This window comes from Neoarius graeffei, chromosome 6 (assembly GCF_027579695.1).
Source record: "Neoarius graeffei isolate fNeoGra1 chromosome 6, fNeoGra1.pri, whole genome shotgun sequence".
Taxonomy (NCBI): Eukaryota; Metazoa; Chordata; class Actinopteri; order Siluriformes; family Ariidae; genus Neoarius; species Neoarius graeffei.
This window is the reverse complement of record NC_083574.1, coordinates 89697508-89722397: the sequence shown is the minus strand read 5'-3', so window position 1 is coordinate 89722397 and position 24890 is coordinate 89697508. Positions and strand designations below refer to the sequence as shown.

General features: G+C 41.5%; 1 protein-coding gene across 1 annotated transcript; it reads left to right on the top strand.

Moving 5' to 3' along the window:
- Positions 1-1021: 1021 nt before the first annotated feature.
- LOC132888352 (uncharacterized) lies at positions 1022-24083 on the top strand. Its single transcript, XM_060924408.1, has 7 exons — positions 1022-1052; positions 1706-1823; positions 16977-17007; positions 21426-22442; positions 22796-22951; positions 23183-23278; positions 23811-24083. The coding sequence occupies exons 1-7, from the start codon at positions 1022-1024 to the stop codon at positions 24081-24083; spliced, it is 1722 nt and encodes a 573-aa protein (XP_060780391.1).
- Positions 24084-24890: the final 807 nt, after the last annotated feature.

Below are 24890 nucleotides of genomic sequence, written 5' to 3'. Positions count from 1 at the left end.
TGGTCTTCTTCCTTTCTACAATGCTACACGATCGGTTCCTTGGTTCCTCCTCAATATATATACCCAGAGTCTTGCCCCTTGTGTCACGTGCAGGTCGCGTGCACACTGCAGGTTGTGTGCACTGCATGCAGGTCGCGTGTGCTGCGTGCACACCACACATAGGGGTAGAAAGTGAGATGTACTTCTGTCTTGCGTGCTGCACAAATAGCAAGTGAGGAAAACTTGTGCAGTACTTTTGAGGCACGTCACTCATACAGTGACCATGCATCACTCATATGTCTTACTGTCATCACAAAAAGCCCCTACTAGCCATGCTGCTGACTTGGTTCCAGTGTACAAAAGGAATACGGGTCCCCTATGTAGTGTATGCATTCTTGATTTGTCGCAAGACCCATAGAATTTACATGTGGAGGACCAAAAGACTCCATGGGCAGTCTTGCCCCTTTTCCACCAAATCAGTTCCAGGGCTGGTTCGGGGCCAGTGCTTAGTTTGGAACTGGGTTTTCTGTTTCCACTGACAAAGAACTGGCTCTGGGGCCAGAAAAAAAACAGTTCCAGGCTAGCACCAGCTCTTTGCTGGGCCAGAGGAAAGAACTGCTTATGTCAGCAGGGGGGGCGGAGTTGTTAAGACCAACAACAATAGCAAGACCGCGAAAGGTCGCCATTTTTAAGCAATGAGATATCATGGACGCAGTAAAGCAGCAGTGGTCTGTGGAGGAGACAACCTGTCTCCTAGCGATATGGTCCACAGATGAAGTCCAGGCAAAACTGAAGGGTGCTACGTGGACCAAGCCCGTATTACACCAAATACAAAAAGAGATGGCTGCGGCTGGGTACGAACATACTCTCGAGCAGATCAGCAACAAATTAAAGAACCTGAAGAAAGACTAACCGAAAAAAGGACCTCGGTCGAAGCGGCAATGGGCGGCCAAGGAAGAACCCCTACTTCGATATTCTGGACTGAGTCCTCGGTGATAGACTGGCAAATAACGCCACCGGAGCCTTAAATTCAGCGACGGCGATGGACGACACACTGCCACAATCAGAGCCTGGTAAGTTTCTTTTCAAACATTTTTGCCTTGCATAAAGTTTTTTTTTTTTTGTGAGTGACCATTACTAGTTACTTCAGTTAATGTTTGTTTGTATAATGTTATAATGAAATCTGATGCATAGTTTCATTCACTAGTTCATTTTTGTAACTGTGAACTTAGTTCAAAATTTTTCATTATGAACTATGAACTGAACTAGCTCATTTTAAAATTTGTGAACTGAACTTTGAAATAGTTCATGTAGAAAGTGAACTTTCCCAACACTGGCTGTTTTAATGTGGCTTATAAAATTGTCCACCATCGGGGATGAGGACCTGATGTCTCCACTCCACTGCAGCTCTCCTGCATCATCCAGCACCTCAGGACAATTGCAGCAGACCAGACCTGGTAAGTTGTTGTGCTGAGTATCCAGTAGTCTGTCTCACCGGATACTATGCAAACATGGATATATACCTAATAGTGTGACTTTATAATATAAATACATGCTGTAATAAGTGACCAGTCATTCATATAAAATCCCCTACCAACCGTAAACAGTTAACTAATGCTCTTATTGCTGAGCTGACATGTTTCTTATATTGTATTGCTGAACCTGTGTTAGTCTACTTATGACTTAATAAAAACTTTTAAACTCATTATTCTGTTCTTGTACACAGCTAAGAGGAAGCAAGACAGCAACACTGAGCTCCTGGACTACCAGGTTCCTGCAGCACAGCAAGGAAATGAGCGATGCCATGCTGCACAAGCTGGAGGCAGACAACAGTGTGTTCCTCAGTATGATGGGGCGCATGGTGTCTGTAATGGAGGCGCAAGCCAGAAAATAATCACACCACTTTTCTTGTTTTGCACCTTTGCACTGTTCACGTCACTTTGTTATGATGTGTTTCTACTAACTATGTAAATAAATGTTTTTTTTTTTTCTAAAGAGACATGTCTGCTTGTATATGTTTTCACTAGTGATGTAAAATTATTTTAACTGTGTAATAAGTACAAGTAAAGCTGGTTAGAGCTTCTGAAAACAAGTAATGAAAGAACTCAACAAGCTACCTTTTTGAGTCACTTTATTTACAAATAAATGACTAATTTCTATGAACTTATCAAACTGAACAATAAAACAACATTGACATGAAGTAAATAGCAAAATAACCAAACAAATTACTTGTTCCCTCTGTTAAAGTAGGCCATTAAAGCGGCTCTAATGTCAGCCCCTTCTTGACTGCCATGTTCAGGTAATGCCTGAAGAGGATGCTGGATGTTGGCATGTCTGTGTTGGTGCTCCTCAGTGAAATTGTCGCCATGTTCCTCACAGATGTTATGAAGGACACAGCAGGTCAGTGCCATTTTCTTGCACAGTTCCAGCTTGCAGTCATTTCTTTTTAGTAGGCACCTCCACCGTCCTTTCAATCTCCCAAATGCCATTTCTACAACCGATCGTGCACTGCTGAGTCTGTAATTGTAGGTGTGTTGTTCAGGGGTCAGTCTGCCAGTGTCAGAAAAGGGTTTCATCAGCCAGTTCTGCATGGGGTAGGCTGGATCACCTATCAGGTAATGTCCAACCTCACAGCCAGAGATGGTCACTTTGCTTTGACCCAGAAATTCCCCATCACTTAGGCCTTCCCACAAATGTGACTGTTTTAAGACTCTTGCATCATGCACACTCCCTGGAAAGCCAACACACACATCCCAGAAAAAACCTCTGCCATCTACAACTGCTTGCAGAACAACTGAATGCCATCCCTTCCAGTTGTAGTAGTCTCGGGGATACTCTTCTGGTGCTATAATGGGAATGTGGCTTCCATCTATTGCACCAACACACTGTGGCACTCTCCAACGACTCTGAAAGAGAGCAGCCATTTCCGCTAACCTCTCAGCATCAGGGCATATAATGTGGGCAGGGAGCAGCACCTTGATGACTGTGTTACAGAAATCCTGAACGCAATTAAAGATGGTGATCACACCTACTTCAAAAAGATGGCTGATGGTCCTGTATTCACCCCCAGTGGCCAGCTTCCAGATGGCAATAGCCACCCGCTTCTGGTTTGGGACACACAAACGGTAATTTGTGTTCCTTCTCCCCAAGACATGCCTCACCCGACTGCAGATATACTCAAACAACTCTCGGGACACGGAAATAACATCGAGGCTTACCACCCACTACCAAGGAAGAACACCAGAGACAAGCAGACCATCATCATGAGATTCATCAGCCGGAAACATAAAGCTACACTGCTGAAACAAGGAAGGAAACTGAAAGGGACAAACGTCTACATCAATGAGCACCTGACAAAATGCAATCCTGACATCACCAGAAAAGCACAACATCTGAAGAAAGAAAACAAAATTCAATCTACATGGATCACCAACTGCAAACTATTCATTAAGCTGAACGGGACACCGGAGGAGGCGAGAGTTCTGGTCATACGGAACATCGAGGACTTGGACAAATACCAGTGATGCTATCGTGACTGTATGGTAATCAATACCGACATGACACTACACCAAACTCAACCATGACACACACCGAAATAACTCTTTCATCCATTACCCAGAACACTACTCGGCTCACGCAAATGCTTGTTGATTATGAAAACCTGGAACCGAAACCATATGAATTCACTGACCATAAACTATTGGATACAGAAAATGACATAGACCCAGACAATAACTTTTTTTCAACCATTAATGACAATTGCCACTATTACACAGAGGAACAGTACAATCAGTCCACTAAGGCTATGGGAAAATTATCAATAATACACTTCAACAGCAGAAGCATGTACGCTAACTTCAAACACATCAAGAAATACTTAAGTTAGTTTACTCATCCATTCAACATAATTGCCATATCAGAGACCTGGATTGACATGGAGAAAGGAGTGGATTTTGAACTGGCTGGATATGACTTTAATTATATAAACAGGAAAAATAAAGGTGGAGGAGTGGCGGTGTATGTGGATTGTAATTTGAATTATAAGTTAATAGATGGCATGACAACAGTGATTGATAACTTATTAGAATGTTTAATAATCAAAATTAATATTGAAAAAAGTAGAAATGTATTAATTAGCTGTATATAGAGAGAGCGCCAGAAACTAGTATAGAGGCGTTTAAGGACTGGGTAGAAAAGACATTTACAGTAGATAATAAAAAAAGTTATCTTCATTTGTGGGGATACTAATATTGATCTGTTGAACCCTAATAAGTACAGTATGACCTGAGGAATTTATTAATACCATGTACAGTATGAGTCTTCACCCAAAAATTACCAGACCCACCAGAATTACTGACCATAGTGCTACCTTAATAGATAATATATTTACCAATGATATAGGTAATAACATTATAAGTGGAATATTAATCAATGATATTAGTGATCATCTACCAGTATTTACAATTTATGACTGTAATCATAAGAGAAATGTGACAGACCATAAACTTAAGTATAGAAGAGTTAGGACTGAGGAGGCCATGTTTGCATTAAATAATGATTTATTAATACAAGACTGGGAATCAGTTTATATAGAGAATAGCATTGATAGAGCATATGATAACTTTTTAAGTATATTCAAATTATTATATGATAAAAATTGCCCACTGAAGCAATATAGTACAAAACAAAACTATAATGACCAACCTTGGATTACTAAGGGATTACAAAATGCATGTAAGAAGAAAAACACTCTATATAGAGAATTTATTAAATTAAGAACCAAAGAGGCAGAAAATAAATATAAAAATATAAAAACAGGTTAACAAGTATCAAAAGGAGATGTAGGAAGGACTATTATGGTAAATTAATATATAATAACAAAAATAATATTAAAGGAATATGGAATATATTAAATAGCATTATTAAGGATGGCTCTGGACAAATACATTACCCTAAATACTTTAATGACAAAGGTATCGAAAATTATAACATGGATGTAGCTGCTAATAGTTTTAATAATTTGTTTGTTAATGTTGGACCAAGATTAGCTCAAAATATCTCTGATCCGGTAACAAATGATGAATGTATAGATAATATTATAAAGAGGAATTCTTGTTCTATGTTTCTTACACCAGTAGATGAGAAGGAAATTATTGATATAGTTAATAAATGTAGTAATAAAATACCCACAGATTGTAATGATATTGATATGAAACTAGTGAAAACTATTATTGGGGGGGATTTCTAAACCATTAACATACATCTGTAACTTGTCATTTCAAACCGGTACATTTCCAAGCAATATGAAAATACCGTAGCAAAAGTAATTCCATTGTATAAATCTGGGGACAAACACAACTTCACAAATTACAGACCTGTTTCTTTACTTCCTCAATTCTCCAAAATTCTTGAAAAACTATTCAATAACAGATTAGATAAATTCATTGAAAAATACAAACTACTCAGTGATAGTCAATATGGATTTAGAGCAAATAGATCAACAGAGATGGCACTAATGGAATCAACTGAAGAAATCAGTAACTCTATAGATGATAAGAAATATGTCGCTGGGATATTTATTGATCTTCAAAAAGCTTTTGATACTATTAATCATGTGTGGCAGCGGGGGCGTGGTCAAGCGTCGGTCTGTGACTGGAGGGTGGAGTCAGGGAAGGTAAGTGGCAGAATCACTGCACCTGATGTTGGTTAATCTGTGTTTGTGTGTCTTCCCCAGTGACCGCGCCCTATATGAGGAGAGAGAGAGCAGAGGAGGGAGTCTCTCTCCCCGAACCAGACGACGTGTGTGTGTGTGTGTGTGTGTGTGTGTGTGCCTGGAAGAGAGTAAATATTGTGTCTGAAAAGAGCAATAAAAGAGTTTGTGGGACATAATTCTGGCCTGCCGTCTTTCTGTGCTCCACCCACACGAACTGTCACAGTGGTGCTGAAACCCGGGAATCGAGCACAGGAAAAAGAACAGCCCCATGGAGTCCTCCCCCTTTGCGGACCTGTTCCATGCCCTCGCCATGGCCCAGCAGAGCCAGCACCAGGTGCTAGTCATCCTCCGAAAGGAGTAGGAGCACCGGTTCGAGGCCCTGGTGCTGGCGCAGCAAGAAGACCGACAGGCATTCCGGCACCTCCTCGTGTCGGCGGGGTCCACCACCTCCACCGCCGCGGGCCCTTCTCCCCTCACCCTCACTAAGATGGGCCCGCATGACGACCCCGAGGCCTTTATCACGCTCTTCGAGCAGGCAGCAGAGGCCTCGGGCTGGCCGGTGGAACAGCGTGCGGTGCGCCTCCTCCCCCTGCTAATGGGCGAGGCGCAGCTGGCCGCGCTACAGCTCCCCGCCGACCGCCGGCTGGTCTACGCGGACCTTCGCCGGCCCGTCCTCCAGCGGGTGGGGTGCACCCCTGAACAACAGCATCAGCGCTTCTGCGCTCTGCGTCTGGAGGAAGTCGGACGGCCGTTCACGTTTGTCCAGCAGCTCTGGGACGCCTGCCGGCGGTGGCTGAGGGCCGACAACCGCGATGCCGAGGGAATCCTCGACCTGGTGGCATTGGAACAGTTCATCGCCCGACTTCCAAAAGGAGCAGCAGAGTGGGTCCAGTGCCATCGCCCGGCATCGCTGGATCAGGCCATCGAGCTGGCGGAGGACCATATGGCGGCTGTTCCGACGGCAGGACAGTGTGTCTCCTCTTCTCCTCTCTCTTCTCTCTCTTTCCCCCCTTCTGTTTCTCGTCCTCACCCCATTCCCCCACCACAGAGGTGGGGGCCGGCTCCACCACAGCCAGCCCGCCGCACCCGCAGTGCTGTACCGTTTCCTGCTTCCATGTCTGTGTCTCCCCCCCTCAGGTGAGTGAGCCCCAGAGAGCCGGTGCAGAGAGGAAGCCGGGGCCGGTTGGCTGGCTCTGCGGGGAGCTGGGCCACCTCCAACAGCAGTGCGCGGCAATGGAAGTGGGCGCGGTGGTTCGGATCCCCGATGCGCCAGGAGCCACCTTCGATCAGGCCGGAGTGTATCGCATACCGGTGAGTATTCAAGGGGATACATATCAGGCTTTGGTGGACTCTGGCTGTAATCAGACCTCAATTCACCAAAGCCTGGTGCAAGACGAGGCATTGGGGGGAGCACAATTGGTGAAGGTGTTGTGTGTGCACGGAGATGTTCACAGCTACCTTTTAATGTCAGTACACATTCTTTTTTGAGGGGAAAAATTTAGAGTAAAGGCTGTGGTTAATCCTCGCCCTCTGCTACTACCTCCTGGGGCACTCTTTCACCCTCTGTTCAGACCACGCACCCCTCCAGTGGCTCCACCGCATGAAGGATGCCAACGCGTGGATCACCCGTTGGTATCTGGCACTCCAGCCCTTTAATTTCAAGGTGGTCCACAGGCCGGGGGCACAGATGATCGTGGCGGACTTCCTCTCCCGTCAATTTGGGGGGGGAGTCAGCTGCAGGCCAGACAGCTGTCCGGCCTGAGTTGGGCGGAGGGGGTATGTGGTAGCAGGGGCATGGTCAAGCGTCAGTCTGTGACCGGAGGGTGGAGTCAGGGAAGGTAAGTGGCAGAATCACTGCACCTGATGTTGGATAATCTGTGTTTGTGTGTCTTCCCCAGTGACCACGCCCTACATGAGGAGAGAGAGAGCAGAGGAGGGAGTCTCTCTCCCCTAACCAGACAACGTGTGTGTGTGTGTGTGTGTGTGTGTGTGTGTGTGTGTGTGTGTGTGTGTGTGCCTGGAAGAGAGTAAATATTGTGTCTGAAAAGAGCAATAAAAGAGTTTGTGGAACTTAATTCTGGCCTGCCGTCTTTCTGTGCTCCACCCACATTAACTGTTACATCATGATATATTAATTAATAAAATGGGACAATATGGGATAAGGGGAGTTGTATTAAATTGGATAAAAAGTTATTTGAGCAACAGGACACAATTTGTGAAGTTGGGTGACTCTGTCTCAACTCATTTGAATATTGATTGTGGTGTCCCTCAGGGGTCAGTATTGGGTCCTAAACTGTTTATTCTTTATATAAATGATATGTGCAATCTATCAAAGCTATTTAAGATGGTATTATTTGCAGATGACACAAATATGTTTTGTTCTGGAACAAATTTACATGAGTTAGAAAACATAATCTCTTCAGAATTGTGCAGGTTAAAAAGTTAGTTTGATCGAAATAAATTATCATTAAATCTGTCTAAAACTAAAATCATGTTATTTAATAATTATAAAATAAATAGGGCAATAAATGTACAGGTAGATGGTGTTGATATTGAAAGAGTTTCTAATAATAAATTCCTTGGGGTAATAATAGATGATAGAATTAATTGGAAATCACATATACATAAAATACATACTAATGAAACTATCAAGAAGCATATCTGTGTTGAGTGTAACTAAGCATGTCCTGGACTATAATTCACTCCGCATACTTTTGTTAGGGTTTTGCTGGGATTCGAACCTGGTTCACTGGTGTGATAATCCAGCAAAACCCCACTAGGCCACCAGGGGAAGGACTCAAGTGCAAAGGCGTGAGGTGGAAGTAGAAAGGTATCAAAAACAGTTTATTTACACTATGTACAATCTAAGGGAAAAAAACAAAAAAGAATAATCCAAAGCTCAAAAGATAAACAAAAAATAAAAATATCCAAAGGTACAAAGTCCAAAATCCAAATAAGAAAAAAGGCAAAAACTCAAACGCTCAGAAGATCAAAAAGGTCAAAAACAAAATCCACAAAGTCCAAAAGAAAGAAGCAAAAACCAAGAATACAAAGACACAGGCAAGGTACATGGGACAGAGGGAACTAGCACTAACAGCATAACATAGGAAAAAGACTCCGTGACAAGGGAACAAACAGAGGGGTATTTATAGACAAACTAATTAAGTACAGGGCAGGAAACAGGCAATAAGACAAAAACAAAACACAGAACACAGTGACTGTGGGTGGTAAAAGAGAGCAACTGGACTTGCTTGAAGATTCTTGAAGACGTTTCACCTCTCATCTGAAAGGCTTCTTCAGTTCTGTCTGACTAGTAGGGAGTATCAGGTATTTATCCTCTCATGGATGAAAAGCTTATCTAAGGTGTCGTTGAGTCATCCTGTTGGTGTGGGTCAATGGGGGCTGGATGTGAAGGGCCTTGAGAGTCGTTTGGGTGATCAATGGATTGCCCGTTAAGGTGATTAATGGAATGCTGATTCTCTCTGTCCTCTTGTGAGTCACTGAAAACAGCTGGGTTTTGGTGTGCATTCAGTTGTCTGGGAAGTGTGCCAAGGACTGCATTGTAGGTGGCTGATAAATGATGTCTTAGACCCCCACCTCTGTTCAGTGATGGCCGTTCCAGGTTGACAAAAATGGCTTCTCTGGCTAAAATGCGTACGTTGCAATCCTGAAATGAGTGTCCTTTGTTGTTAAGATGAAGGTAGACAGCAGAGTCCTGGCCTGAGGAACTGGCTCTCCTGTGTTGAACCATACGCCTGTGGAGCGGTTGTTTAGTTTCCCCAATATACAAATCCGTGCATTCCTCACTGCACTGAATTGCATACACTACGTTGTCCTGTTTGTGTCTGGGTATTCTGTCCTTAGGGTGGACCAGTTTCTGCTTCAGGGTGTTACTGGGTCTGAAATGTACCGGAATGTTGTGTTTGTAGAAGATCCTCCTGAGTTTCTCAGATAGACCAGAAATGTAGGGAATGACAATGTTCTTGCGTTTGTTCCTGTTATCCTCCTTGTCCATTATGTTCCTTTTTCTACTTGAAGAAAGACCAGTTGGGATACCCGCAGCTCTGAAGTGCTTTCTTGATGTGATTCTGCTCCTTCTCTTTTCCCTCTACCATTGTAGGGATGTTCTGAGCCCTGTGTTGCAAGGTCCTAACGACCCCCAATTTGTGTTCCAGTGGGTGGTGAGAGTCGAAGAGTAGGTACTGGTCTGTGTGTGTGGGTTTCCGGTAGACCTCGATGCTAAGGCTTCTGTCTTGTCTAATGTGTACATCACAATCCAAGAAGGCTAGATTATTCCCACTGACGTCCTCCCGAGTGAAATTGATGTTGATATCCACTGCATTGATGTGCTAAGAGAAGGCTTCCACTTCATGGGTTTTGATTTTAACCCAGGTGTCATCCACATATCTGAACCAGTGGCTGGGAGCAACTCCTGAAAAAGTGGTCAAAGCTTTATGTTCTACTTCCTCCATGTAAAGATTGGCCACAATAGGGGACACCGGTGAGCCCATGGCGCATCCATGCTTCTGTCTGTAGAAACTTTCATTAAACTGGAAATAAGTGGTAGTCAGGCAGAGGCCAAGCAGGGTGCAAATCTGGTCCATGGTGAGGTTTGTTCTATCCAGTAAGGTGTTGTCTTGAAGGAGTCGTTGTAAGACAACACCTTACTGGATAGAGCAAACCTCACCACGGACCATATATATATATATATATATATATATATATATATATATATATATATATATATATATATATATATGCATAATTGTATATAATATATAAGCATAATACACTGTGTGCACAATTATTAGGCAAGTGAGTACTCTGACCCTACCATTATTTCTATGCATGTTTTCCAACCGCAAGCTAGATACACTTGAATGCTAATTGGATTTAAGCATTCTCAGGTGGTATTTATTTGTGTAATGAGGGAGGGTGTGACCTAAAGTCATTAATACCCTATATTAAGGTGTGCATAATTATTAGGCAGCTTCTTTATCTCAGGCAAAATGGGCCAAAAAAGAGATTTAACAGACACTGAAAAGACAAAAATTGTAAAATGCCTATCAGAGGGATGCAGCACTCTTGAAATAGCTAAGCTATAGAAATGTGAGCACAAAACAATCAAACGTTTTGTTGCAAATAGTCAACAGGGTCGCAAAAAATGTGTGGAGAAGAAAAGACACAAATTAACCGCAAAAGACTTGAGAAGGATTAAACATGAAGCTACCAGGAACCCATTATCCTCCAGTGCCACAATATTCTAGAACTGCAACCTACCTGGAGTGTCCAGAAGGACAAGGTGTTCGGTGCTCAGAGACATGGCCAAGGTAAGGAAGGCTGAAACACGACCACCACTAAACAAGACTCACAAGTTGAAATGTCAAGATTGGGCCAAGAAATATCTGAAGACAGATTTTCCAAAGGTTTTATGGACGGATGAAATGAGAGTGACTCTGGATAGACCAGATGGATGGGCCCATAGCTGGATAACTAATGGACACAGGGCACTTTGACTCAGACACCAGCAAGGTGGTGGAGGGGTAATGGCATGGGCTGCTATTATTAAGGATGAGCTAGTTTGACCATTTCAGGTTGAAGATGGACTTAACATCAACTCCCAAACCTACTGCCAGTTTCTAAAAGATACATTCTTCAAGCAGTGGTATGGGAAGAAGTCTGCATCATTCAAGAAGGCCATGATTGTTATGCAGAACAATGCACCATCACATGCACCCAAGTACTCCACTGCTTGGCGAGCCCACAAAGGCCTTAAAGATGACAAAGTAATGGCATGGCCCCCTTCCTCACCTGACTTAAACCCTATTGAGTACTTGTGGCCCCTTCTTAAGCATGAGATTTACAGTGAGGGAAGACAATACACCACTCTGAATAGCATTTGGGAGGCCATGGTTGCTCCTGCACAAAAAGTTGATTGTCAACAAATCAAAAAACTAACAGACTGGATGGAAGGCTCATGGCAGTTATTGAAAAGAAGGGTGGCTATATTGGTCACTGAATATTTTTGAAATGCTAGAAGTGTTTATTTGTTAATTCTGAGTTGTTTATTTGTTACACTGAAAATTAAAATAAACAAGTGAGATGGGAAACTTTAAGCTTTTCATTTAGTTGCATAATAATTCTGCACACTAAATGTTGCCTAATAATTCTGCACACTTGTATATTCCCCTGAGAAGGCCTAAACTCCCCTTTCCTTTGTTAATCATTCTGGTTTTAGGTTTATTAACAATTTGGATTGACTGAGAGCACTGTATTTGTTCAACGATAAAATTAATCATCAGGAATACAACTTGCCTAATAATTGTGCACACAGTGTATGCATAATTATGATATGGGTGTCTGTGTACGTATGGGCGTGTATAGTTATAGGTGTGTATATATGTTTATATGTATGTACTGTATATATGTATTGTATGTGTGTATATATGCATAACATAAATATCTGTATATATGATTTGATTTGGTCGATATTATACCATGTTGGTATGTCTTGGTATGTTTTCTTTTTTTTGTTGATTTTGTTTTCTTTTGTATATGGTGGAAAGTGACGTTTGATTAATGGTGGTATAGAGGCTAAGGATTTAATAAGTTATTTACTTCTTCCTAATCCTTTCCAAACATTATGTTATTGCCTTGTGGCTACGCTATTCTGTTTGTTTATGAAGATGTTTTGATGATTGCATTTTTTACTTTTATTTTTTGTTGTTTTTTTGTTTGTTTGTTTGTTTGTTTGTTTTTATATCTTCTTTACTGTTTGGAATAAACCTCTAAATACAAATACAAATTCTGCATGAACTGGTGAGAGGTGAAATCAGGAACAATTGTGTCCCACCAGTAGCGAGATCTTGGGTGTGCCCAGACAACATGTGATCTCCGCCTTGCCATCAGTCACAAGATTACCTGTAAAGAGAAAAACGTATAGGTAAATAAACATGTTGTGTGGAGAGTCATCAATACTCAATCAAATATTCATCATGGTACTTAACCCTTGTGCCTCTTTTTCCCCTTAGATTAGAGTGGGATGTGTATTGAGAAATAAATGTGCATGTTTGAGTGTTGGAAACATAAGTGTTACATTTACTTGTGGAGTTAATGTACAGCACATTTGCCATACTTTAAATTCTATTGACCTTATTATATTTCTATATGTATGAACACAGTCAAAATAACAAAGAAAATTAACAACTGACAAGCCAAAAATGTCCTTAGTGAGGCATATGGATTAAAGAAACGAGGTTAAACATAAATAATTCACTTGTATTTCCATGCAGTTTGTTTACATTCACTTCAGTGAGTTAAGTTCATTACAGAGCTAAGCATCCTCATATCTACAGCTTTGGTAGATATGAGCAGCGACTTAAAAATCGCCAGTAATATGTTTGTTAATTTGTGATGATTCCAGCAGGGACATAACACCGGCTAACGTTAGCTCATAACAAAGGCTAACATAACCATCTCACATTCAGTGTAAGTAAGAGTCAAAACGTTATTAGGTTATTACCTGTCTCCTAGAATGTAATCGCCGTCCACTCAAAACCTGTCGATCAACACAAACATACTGGATCTGCCGTTTTCCGATCCCAATGAAGCACCATAAAGCCAGAAGCAGCAGCTGTACAAATGCGAAGTCTTCCATTATTATTATTGTTGTTGTTGGTTTTGCTGCTGCTTCTTCTTCTCCGTGTTGTTGTTGCTTCGATGTTCGCGCCAAGGTTTATGCAAATGCAGCGACATAACTGATGTATACAATGACGTAATGATGTGGCTCCCCTTGGCACCCCAAGCTATGGAAAAGCAAACTGGTTCTCAGCTGGCTCGCAAGTTGAACAAGTTGTGAACCAGCACCAGCACTGGCCCCGAACCAGCCCTGGAACTGATTTGGTGGAAAAGGGGTATCTGTGACCTTCTACGATGCTGAACACACACAAGGGTCACGCAAGTCTCAAGCATGGTTTTGCCAGGTTTTTTTTTTACTGTAGACTGCCCATAGCAGCACGTACGGTGGGTTGTGAGTGAGGCTTTAGGTTTTCTGAAGAAGAGTGTTAACACTGGGAAGTCCAGCCCATTTTAGAACCTCTGTGTCCAGGATTTTGTCCTGCCACTTGATCTGAAAGATTTTGCAGAGGCAGGTCAAGTGGAAGTGATTGAGCTGCTTAGCATGTCTGCTGCAGACAGTCCAGGTCTCACAGGCATAAAGTAGGGTGGTAAGTATCACAGCACAGTAGACCTTCAGCTTAGTGGTAAGGCTGAGCCCTCTCCATTCCCAGACATTCTCACAAAGTCTCCTGGAAGTGGTGCTGGCCTTTGCAATCCTGTTGTTCACCTCAACATCTATGTTCACTGCTCGGGAAAGGGTCCTGCCCAGGTAAATTAATTTTCGACTGCCTTAATGTTCTGCCCATTCATTGTAATATGTGGTTCTTGGTAGGGCCTTCCAGATACAGGCTGGTACATTACCTCCGTCTTTTGGGTCCTGATGGTGAGACCAAAGTTGTCACAGGGTTGTGAAAAACAGCCTATTTCATGCTGCATCTTCTGCTCTGTACAGGCATTGAGGGTGCAATCATTAGTGAACAGAAAGTCTCAGATGACAGTCTCCTTCACCTTGGTGATGGCCTGCAGGTGCCTGAGGTTGAACAGACCACACTGTAAAAAATGAACTCTGATTTTCGTGGAATTTTAGTAAATTTAATAAAGAAAAACTGTTAATTTCACAAAAAATATCAATATACTCTATTTTGAACAAAAGTTGATTAAACTTACTTGAATAAAATAAAATTAGACAGGGATTCATTTATTTAACTAAATTAAAACATTTTAAAGAGGCTTGTCTACTTCATAGAAGCTGTATTGAATCGAGCTCATTTTTAAAGAGTAGGATGAAAATGCACTGCATTGCGTGTGAGGAATCATACTCATTTTTAAGAAGTAGAAGCTACTATTTCCGGTCTGTGCAGTTCACTTTCCGCCAAATCCATGCGCGGGCATTCGCTCTTTCTGAAGGAGACACGTTGGCGGCAGGTGGCACATTTAGCGAGACGTTTGGACGTTTGTTTTGCTTCTTGAATCTTCCGAGGTAAGTTGTAAGATACTTTTGGCATGATGTGTAACATGTAAACTGCCGTACTTTGCCTTCCAAGATATTAATGGCATTTTGGCTGGTAGGGGTGGATATTGATAAACGACTAGCTGTCGTGGTCGTCAGTTGATAAAGTTAGTGTGAGGAACAATGGCGTGATTTTACCGTTTACGTGTGTAATCATTTGATTTTCATAGAGGCAAGGGTCATGTCAGAAAAACGGAGTGATGTTTACTGGTGCTTCATTTTACACCGTCGTTTCATTGTGAACTAGCTATGCTAGTCTAGGTGGACTAGCCACAGACACGTTTTAAAGCATGCTGGGTTTATTTAAAATGGTATAATCAGTGTTGGGCACATTACTTTCAAAAAGTAATTATAGTTACTAGTTACTAACGGAGTTACTTTGTCATAAAAGTAACTAATTACCAGAGAAAGTAATTATTCCGTTACATTTTGTTCCCCCTCAAAAAAAATCAAATTCAATTAGTGTAATCATAATAAAAGTGAATGTTAAATGTGTTTAATGACCGAAATGGACACTTAACAGAACCAATTAGTAATGTTATCTACACTATATTAATATTTTTGTGGGACAATGTGAGATAAGACATCTATCAAATGTAATATATTTTTGTAGTTATTAAAATCATGTTACTAATTACTGGCCACTGACGAGGACAAACGCTTTGTTCCTCGACATAATGTGCATTGCACGTAAACAATCTTGCCTTTTATTTCAAGTAATGAAAAGTAATGTCTGTATTTCCAGTGTGAAAGCGCAGTGCTGGGCTGACCGCGCGCCATCGCTGGCTCTTCCGATTGAAAGAGCGCGCAGTAGTGCAGTAGGCGTGGCCTACCCACGTATGTTGTCCAAATCTACTCTGATTGGCTTACTGTGCCGTTGTCTCGCGTCTCCCCGCCCCACACTAAAGGAGAGGAAAGAAAGGCTGAACGAGCAGCGTGCCAGATGAGAACAGCTTTAATAAAGTAACGCATAGTATTTTATTGTAAGTAACGGGAACGGCGTTATAACGATGTAAAAAGTAATTAGTTAGATTACTCGTTACTAAAAAAAGTAACGCCGTTAGTAACGCCGTTTATTTGTAACGCCGTTATTCCCATCACTGGGTATAATAGTGTTGCAAAAACACAAATGGTGTGTGCTTTAAGAATATTTGACCGCTAACTTGTATGGTAAATCAATAGTAGTTAGCAGACTAGTGCAATCCGGTGAGATGAGACGAGACTCATCGGTGAGTTCTCCGATGAGAACTTTAACTTGCTTCAACTGCTCATGGACGCGGCAATGAACTACAAAAGTCAAACATGTGAATTTGCAGAAATGCGTCTTCTAATCGCACTATGCATGGCCGCACATTAAAAGCAATGGACGTGGATTAAAATGCACACGCAAAAAACGCTATAGGCTACGTTTTTTATCTTCTTTATTTCAAGTGTTCCAACTGCTGGTGCCAAGGACGAGTCCTTGCCGTTCTGGAGCCATGTAAGGGCTCAGCATGCTCTCGCGGCACACAGCGCCTGCGAGCTCGTCGCAGATAGTTTTTTATGTCCTAAAAAGGGGATTTTAGGCGTGCGCCTTATCATCGTTGTAACGCTAGGGACAACGAGAGGGTTGTTCAAACTGCCTAGGCATCAGTGACTATAGGCAATACAGCCAGCCAGATTGTTGCTTTGCAGTTCACTCAATTCATTATTTAAAAAAAAAACACACACACACACAAGACAAGGCATTGACAAGCATATTTAGAGATACCAACTCCTTGTTATGAAATATTGCAACACAATATTTCAAATGTGCTACATAGATACGTATAATGAACGAGAGATGAAACTACATCACAGTCATCTGCATTACACCAAGTATTAAATTAAGACCTGATTTTTCTTAAAGGGTCCACCCACACTAATTGTTAACCAATATGCTTGACCTGCGCACGGGGATACATTTCCTTCGATGTGAGCTGCACAATTCAATCACAGATCATACAGCGAGGTGAAAATGTATTGCCTGTCTTTTTTTGTGGACGTGTATGCACATTCCCATACGTGACTTAGGATGTTCACGAAGGCTACAGTATGCCTCAATGTAAGGTTTTTGTTCTAAAACAGGGGTGTATCCCTTTGACAACAGACTCTAATTGTGTGTTTGTATGTTAACAGTGTACTACATCACACCCAAGTCTACATTGAGGTAAGTTACTATGCTTTTTTCTCATTTCTGATTTTCCAATGCACATTTTTAATTTTTGTAACCGTCAGGAACAGAATATGTTAAAGCCACTCTATGTAAAATATCATGTCAACATAAGGGGGAGCCATCCATTACATTACATTGAATCGTGAGGGCAGTGCCAATGCACACCTCTATTAACTAGTATGACCAAAATACAGTAAGTTTTCCAGCTAAAGTATGACCAAAATGCAGTAAGTTTTCTAGCTAAAAATGCCTATTTCTGGAGATTCAAAATGGCGGACATGATCACCCTGCTTTTCGTGTATGAAAAGTGCAATTTTCCTAGTCATTATGAATACTTAGAATTTGATGGTGGTGGTAAGTATTCGTGAAAAAGGTAAACTGACCACAAAGTGAGTTTCATGAAAAAAATTCGCGTCTTCGCTATTGCCAAGTCATAGGTAGCTTGAGCAATAAAGCTGGATGTTGTAGACGACCGAAATGATCCTTTAAAGATGGAGGCAAATGCTGATTTGAAAGTTTGCATGCTAATTACAATTGGTCTATGAAAATGCATAGATTTGTAGATGTGTAAATTATTAGTTAACATATTATTAAGTTAGTTTAATTTACACCCTATGCAAGAAAAAAATGGGAACGCTTCCAATTCTTTCAGTAATTGGTCATCGGTAGATCATGATTTTAGTGAACAGTAATTGGTGATTGGGCCAAAAAAAGCTGATCGGAGTATCTCTAGTCTACCCATACAACTATGGCTGAAGTGTCATTGTGCAAGGCGCTTAACCCCAAAATCATCTAGGCAATAACTAATACCCCGTAACACCCCCCTGTTTTTTGTGTATTTGTTCTTTGTTTCAGGATACAAATGCAATGGCAGTGCAAACACTGCACTTTTTCATCAAACACTAGGAGTGCGCTTCTTAGGCATTATAGGCTGCAGCATGGGGCATATTCTCGTGGAAATTCTGTGATTTGTATTCATACAAGTTGTCCTTGTTCCTTTAAAACATGGAGTAGTCTTCGTTCACATTTGGCAAGGTGTCATCCAACAACTGCAACAACAGCAGGAGAAGCTTATTCATTTCAATGTGAAATTTGCAGAAATCTTTTTCCAACTGAGAGGGATTTTTTTGTTCATGTAGGTTCTCATTTAAAGAGTTTTGAAACAGTTGAATGCCCCTTTGAAAGATGTGGTTTTAAAACAAATATTTATGGTACTTTCCAAACACACAGAAGTAGGAAACACAAACCTCATTCATTGATTGATTTTAAGGTCAATATTCTAAGGAAGCACCAACTTAGTAGTCAACCATCTGATGGTGAACCATCTGGCAGTGAATTAGATGCTGAGTACTGTGAGGCAGCAGCAGATAGTGCTCAAGAAGAGGATCTGAGTGTAATTGTAGGGAAAATTGGAGCACTTTTCTTGAAACTAGAAAGCATACATAATGTTTCAGGTAAATGCATAGACCATTTGGTGGAAGAATTACAATTCATTTGTGGTTCAGCATCTGTGCCAAATATTAGAAAGATTGTTGTGTCAACCTTTGAAAAGAATGAGTGCACATTTGATGAAACTTTAGTTTCCGAATTAGTAGAGGAACTGTGTAAATCCCACCCCATTACTGCAGCTTTAAGGGAAGACGGGCCACTTGGCACTGGATTTAAAAGGAGACAATACTTCAAAGACAAATTCAATGTTGTTGACCCAGTTGAGTACCTTTTGGATTCCACTCGTAACAAGTCCTTTCAGTATGTGCCCATTCTAAAGTCACTGGAGCATGTGCTCTCAAATAAATCCATTGTAGAGCAGGTTGTAACAAGGCATCCCATTCATTCTTCACAGTACAAGGCATTCTATGACGGGAAATATTTTCAGCAGAACGCATTTCATGCTGGCGAGGAACCCAGAGTCTCAATAATTCTCTACATTGATGACTTTGAGGTGTGTAACCCTCTAGGTACATCGAGAAAGAAGCACAAAATTACAGCAGTATATTGGGTACTCGCGAATGTGCCATCACAGTATAGATCGGTACTGACGTCAATATACTTAGCAACTCTTTGCAAAGCAAATGATGCTAAAGAGTTTGGCTATGAGCGTATCTTGGAACCCCTTCTGCAGGATTTATGTGTCTTAGAGAAACAAGGCTTATTTCTGTCATCTGTTGGGAAATTTGTTAGGGGGTCTGTGCTATGTGTTGTCGCTGATAATCTTGGAGCGCATTCCATTAGCGGACTTGTTGAAAGTTTCAGTGGCCCTTACATCTGTAGGTTTTGTCTCGGCCATCATTCAGATTTCCAAAAGAAGGAAGTACAGTCTGGTGAATTTCCTTTACGGACAAAAGAGAGCTACCGCGCACATGTTGACTCTGTTAAGTCAGACACAACTCTTCTCCATGCATTTGGTGTCAAAAAAGCTTGCCCACTAACTGAAAAGCTAGAACATTTCCACTGTGTTACTGGCTACCCCCCCGACATCCTTCATGATCTGTTTGAAGGCATCATTCCATCTGAGCTTGCATTGTGTTTGACATACTTTGTAAAGAAAAAATACTTCACTGTCACTGAACTCAATGACTTAATTAGCCAGTTTCCATACAGGTGGGCTGACAAGACTGACTGCCCCCAGGCTTTACCAAATAGTCTAACAACGAGTAAATCAATCGGAGGGAACGCACACGAGAATTGGGCCCTTATTAGGCTGTTGCCCCTTATTGTTGGTTCAAACATACCTGTCGATGAGCCAGCATGGCAGATCCTTTTGACATTAAAGGACATTGTTGAGCTTGTTGTGGCCCCAGTCCACTCAAATGAAACGATTGCTTATCTTGAATCAAAGATATCAGAGCATCGCCACAGATTGATCGATGTATTTCCTGCTGTCCACCTTAGCCCTAAGCACCATTTCTTGGAGCATTATCCAAAACTAATTGAATCATTTGGGCCACTGGTTGGGTACTGGACTATGCGATTTGAAGCGAAGCATAGTTTTTTCAAACGAGTTGTCAGGCACACAAACAATTTCAGAAATATACTGCTGTCGCTAGCTACAAAGCACCAGTTGATGTCTGCATACCACATGCAAGAAACTGCTCCAAAACCCACACTCATCGTCTCAAAGTTGTCCACAGTTCCGATAGAGGTCTTGCATGTGCAAATACAGGAACCCTTGAAAAAGGCTTTGCCCTCCATTGCACAGGTGCAGCTATCTAGTTCTGTGACTTACCATGGGATTAAGTATTCCGTAGGTATGATTTTGCCTTACGGTTCTACTGGTGGCCTCCCTGACTTTGTGGAAGTTGTTCAAATTGTTGTTTTGGAAACCAATATAAAGTTCATTTCGAAGAGACTCCATTCCTTGTACAACGAGCATTTCCGTTCCTTTGAGGTGGAAAATTCAATCAATATTATCATTGTTGACTACCAGGAACTTCATGACATTTATCCCTTAGCAGCCTATAATGTCAAAGGAAAACGCATGGTCACGTTGAAGCGTCATGTACACTGCTAGGTAATGTGGTTAATAATTAAAAAAGGTTCTGAATGGTTAATTACAGGGTGTATCAAATATGTATACACATTTAAGTCATTGCATATGTGGCCTTTATTAAAGGAACATTTATTAAAGGAACCAATTTCCATATTTAACTATGTTATTCTCAGACATGCGACCAGTTCAGACCTCTACCCTCTGGAGTTCATACCTCTCTGGTCTTTGTTTGTGCCTGCAATCAGTATGGAGTGCGGTACTTCTTTGTTAACATTAATATCTGAACATAAATTACAGGATGTGGAAAAAATCATGGCATTGAGTGTCAAACGTCACTGTACTGGTACAGGCACTGCTGGCAATGCAAGTCACACACAATTGTCTTGGCATACACTTTCAGTGCCTCCAGTGTGACTGCTGTAGGCATCATAAAGTAGTAGTCTTTAGACATCATTTTAAGAATGGGTGGTGACAAAGCAACAAAATTATATCTGTAATATATCTATTACACTTTAAAATTTGTATGAACGTGAAATCATAGTGATGTTGGTTCTAAATTAAGTGTTTATACATGTTTGAGACGCCTTGTAATATGTGACCAGCTATTTAATAATGCAACAAATCTCTGTCTGTGGGTCCTGTCTGTTTGTCTGCCCTTTGCTTTCACTGTGCCACACCAGCTGCTTTGTATGTGCCACGCCAACACCCGCAAAACTCTAATAACCCACCAATTTGGAGGGTGATTTTCCAGTTGTATGACAGTTTGCAGTACTAAAGCTATTATACTAATTCCATTGCCTTCTCTTCTTTGCCACTCTGGGCATAGCCATGCAAATTGGCAGCGTCCCGCCCTTCCCCTGAAAACATCATTGTGTGGTGGTGATGTCCTGTTAAAACAATATGTGTGGGTTTTTTTTTTCAGGTAATGGATCATTTTGCACTGAAAGTCATGGATGGGGACAAAGTGCTCAAGCTACTTCTGCCGTCTATTCCTTCCTCCCTTGAGCAGTTGATGGTGGCGGTGAAGGAGCTGTGTTGCTGTACGGAGGACATTAGCCTAAAGTATCTGGACTCAGACTTTGAGGACTTCTTTGACCTTTCTTCACCCACCCAAATTAAACACAAGGACACCATTCGAGTTGTGCGCCCCACATACATCACATTAAACATGCAGAATATCAGTAATGATGATCTATCATTTTTGGATGATTCCACATCCTCTGCTGCACCCAATTCACCAGATGACGCTCATTCCATTGCCTCACAAGACACCGTTATACTTTCCCCCAGCAGCAGTCCAGAAAGGGCACCATGGCCCAAGCATTTTCCCATCCCAGTGTTTTGTTATGAGGCTGAGATGATGCTTCAGCGAGGCAATGAAGCCTTTAAGAAAGACGGGTCACGACTGACCAACCCAAGTGTGAAGACTGCTGTATTGGATGGATTATCGAGAGCCATCTTCCAATACACTGCTTATCCATCCGGCCTACAGATTGCTGCAGTGGCTGAGGAACTTGTCAAGAAGCACCCATGCCTCAGGGATGCCAGCTCCTACACAGGCTACTCCAGCTGGCAGTACAGCATTAAGTACAAAATGGGCAACTATAGAACGAAGCTCCGAACAATGGATATTCCGGAGGTTACCTGCAACTCCTTGAAACACAAAGTGCCTGGTGAAAGAAAACCTGCTAAAAACGTCAAAAAGGCAAAAAAGTCTGAGGTCAATTACCTACCACCACTGCCGGGGAAAGAAACCATGGAGACCCAGGAAATAGCAAGGAAAGAGCTCCTGGCTGAGGCCAAAAAAAAGGATAACGCAAGGGCCATCAATGAACTCATGACCATCACATTTCCTTACAGGAGACATGAAGTAGTCAACCTGTGTCCCAGAGTTGAGGAAATGCTGGACAGATGGCCTGCCCTTTTTCAAACCTCTCAGGTACCACATTTCGATCTAAAGTAATAGCATGTATTAGGCAAGTAAGTATTTTGAGCATATCGTCCGTTTTACGCATTTTCCAACTCCAACCCCATTTTGGCAGAAGTAACATTTAAACAGGTGCTATTGTGTGGAGTTAACATTTTATGTCATAACTCATTTCAGTTTAATTCTGGGCATAAATGATGGATCATAACCTAACAGCGTGTAGGAATTCCGGATACAACTTGCGGTAGACAAAGTTTTGTCAACCCCGGTTTACCAAGTGTTTCTGGGTGGGTTAAACTCTGTTCATAGGACAGGCCTCTATAATCTAAACATGCAGTGATGATCGTATTTTTTGTTTGTTTCAGATCAATGAAGAATTCCGCCGGCTGACAACAAAAACTCTGGAGCCGAAGTTCATGGCCATGCTGGATAACTACACACCAAGGCTCCTGGGTCTCTTCCAGAGCAAAGGAGGGGCCTTAGGGGAAAGACTCAAGGCTAATATGAGCCGTCTTTTTGAGGTAATGCATTTACTGATGCTAAAACCAATTGACTCATTGTTAGTCCAACATGCATCGCAGTCATACTCATTTCTCCAAAACGTATGAGTTTATAAGTGTGATATATTCACTTGTAAACAAAGTTTTTGGAGATTCAACACAGGATGGAAAGGAATGTTGTGACAAATTGAGTATTCTTCTCTGAGTGTTTCAGTGGTCCTTATACAAAGAATTATGTGACTATCTTTGCAGGATCCCAACAACATTGACCTCAGGAGAGAAGTGGTCATCTTATCCCTGATTGACTACCTGGGAGAAGAAAAAAAGGCACTGATAAAAGAATACCACGTAAGTGACCTAACATACATTCACAAAGTTTATTACACATCCTCAGTTCGGAATACTTAAGTTTGCACTGGGTAATACCTTTTTTTCTATAGCACACCACCCAAGTAGATCCAGTTTTTCGAGCTCACACCTCTCACAGATACAGACAAATTGAAAAACAAACGCAAAGCTTTGAAGGTGCAGTGTGTAATATTTTTAGTAGTTTATTTCCAGAATTAATGCCACCCATTCACAAATGCTACTGAAAAATGTTAATGTTTTATCACTTAGTCTCAAATCAATGACTTGAAGGTGAATGCAGCCACTGAACTAGTTCATTGAACCTATTTGAGACAGATCTGCGTTGAGCTCCTTTTTATTATCTGCACTCAACAGAATAACTAGTTAGAAATGCAAGTCCCTCTACTGTGTTGTGGACCTGTTTGAGTTTTATCTGAGTTGCTCTGGGTTTTCTTTTCAGAAGAAGTATTGCACATCATATTGCTTAATTCTGAGAATAACACTTTGTTTTTGTTTTGTTTGTTTTTTGTAGTCAGAAGACCTGGCCCAAGAAGACCAGCAAGTGATGAAAATCTGTGTTGTCGCAGATGAGGTTGGCATTGTCCTGGAAGGTGTAAGGGTGATGCGTGGTTTGGGAAACATAGCAAGTGCATGCTCTGCTCTTCTTGGCCTTACCTATGCTCTGAATCTGAGCTATCCTAAGGAACTTAAACATACGTTTGAGACCTTTCAAAAAATCTTTCTTGAAGTGGAGGAGGGGAAGCTTTCAGGGAAACTACATTCCCTGAAAAACAAACTGAAGTAATTGAAGAGTTCAAATGCAAAACCCTCTAAAAGCCATTACAAAATTTAAATAGCATTTTCTCATTCAGATTTATAGAAATTAAAACTTAATTTATAGAAACACAGCATGTTTTTGGAATCCCACCAAAAAGGCACTTGGAGTTTTGCATCTGAAATCTTCAATTGTTTCAACAGCATATACATCAGCATGTTAGGGTTCAATCCAGCGAACCATGGCTAAATAAATTTGAGACTCATTTCCCTGTTTTTTGAATTTGATGCCAATATCCACATTTAAGCCATTTTACACTTCAGTGTAACTTCAGTTGTTCATTGTTGACGCTATGCTGCTTTCCTGCAACAAAACACTGATCACCGCCAGTAAACACACACACACACACACACACACACACCATAATGTGTTTGGGGAATGTAAAAAATTAGAGACCAATTCTGTTTGAAAATTAGAGAAAAAACAGAATGATTTAACCCCCACCAGCAAAACAGAAATGCGCCCACACACACGATCAAGAGATGAAAGCGATGGGTAACGATGCTGATGAGTGTGGTGTGATAGAACATATTTGATCAATTAATGCCACAGGGAGAGAGCTGCACAACTCTGTACAACTTCTTTTTCAGTTCAGGTTTCAGTTTCAGCTTCAAAATGTCCCTGGTACTGTTAATGTTCTTACAAGACGAGGCCTTGGATTTTTTTTCCCCTTTTGTTTGGCATATTGGACCATAGGGGACCAGTGCTAAATAAATTGGTGACACATTTCCTTTTTTTCATACCTACCTACAAATGTGCCATTTTACACGGCTATGT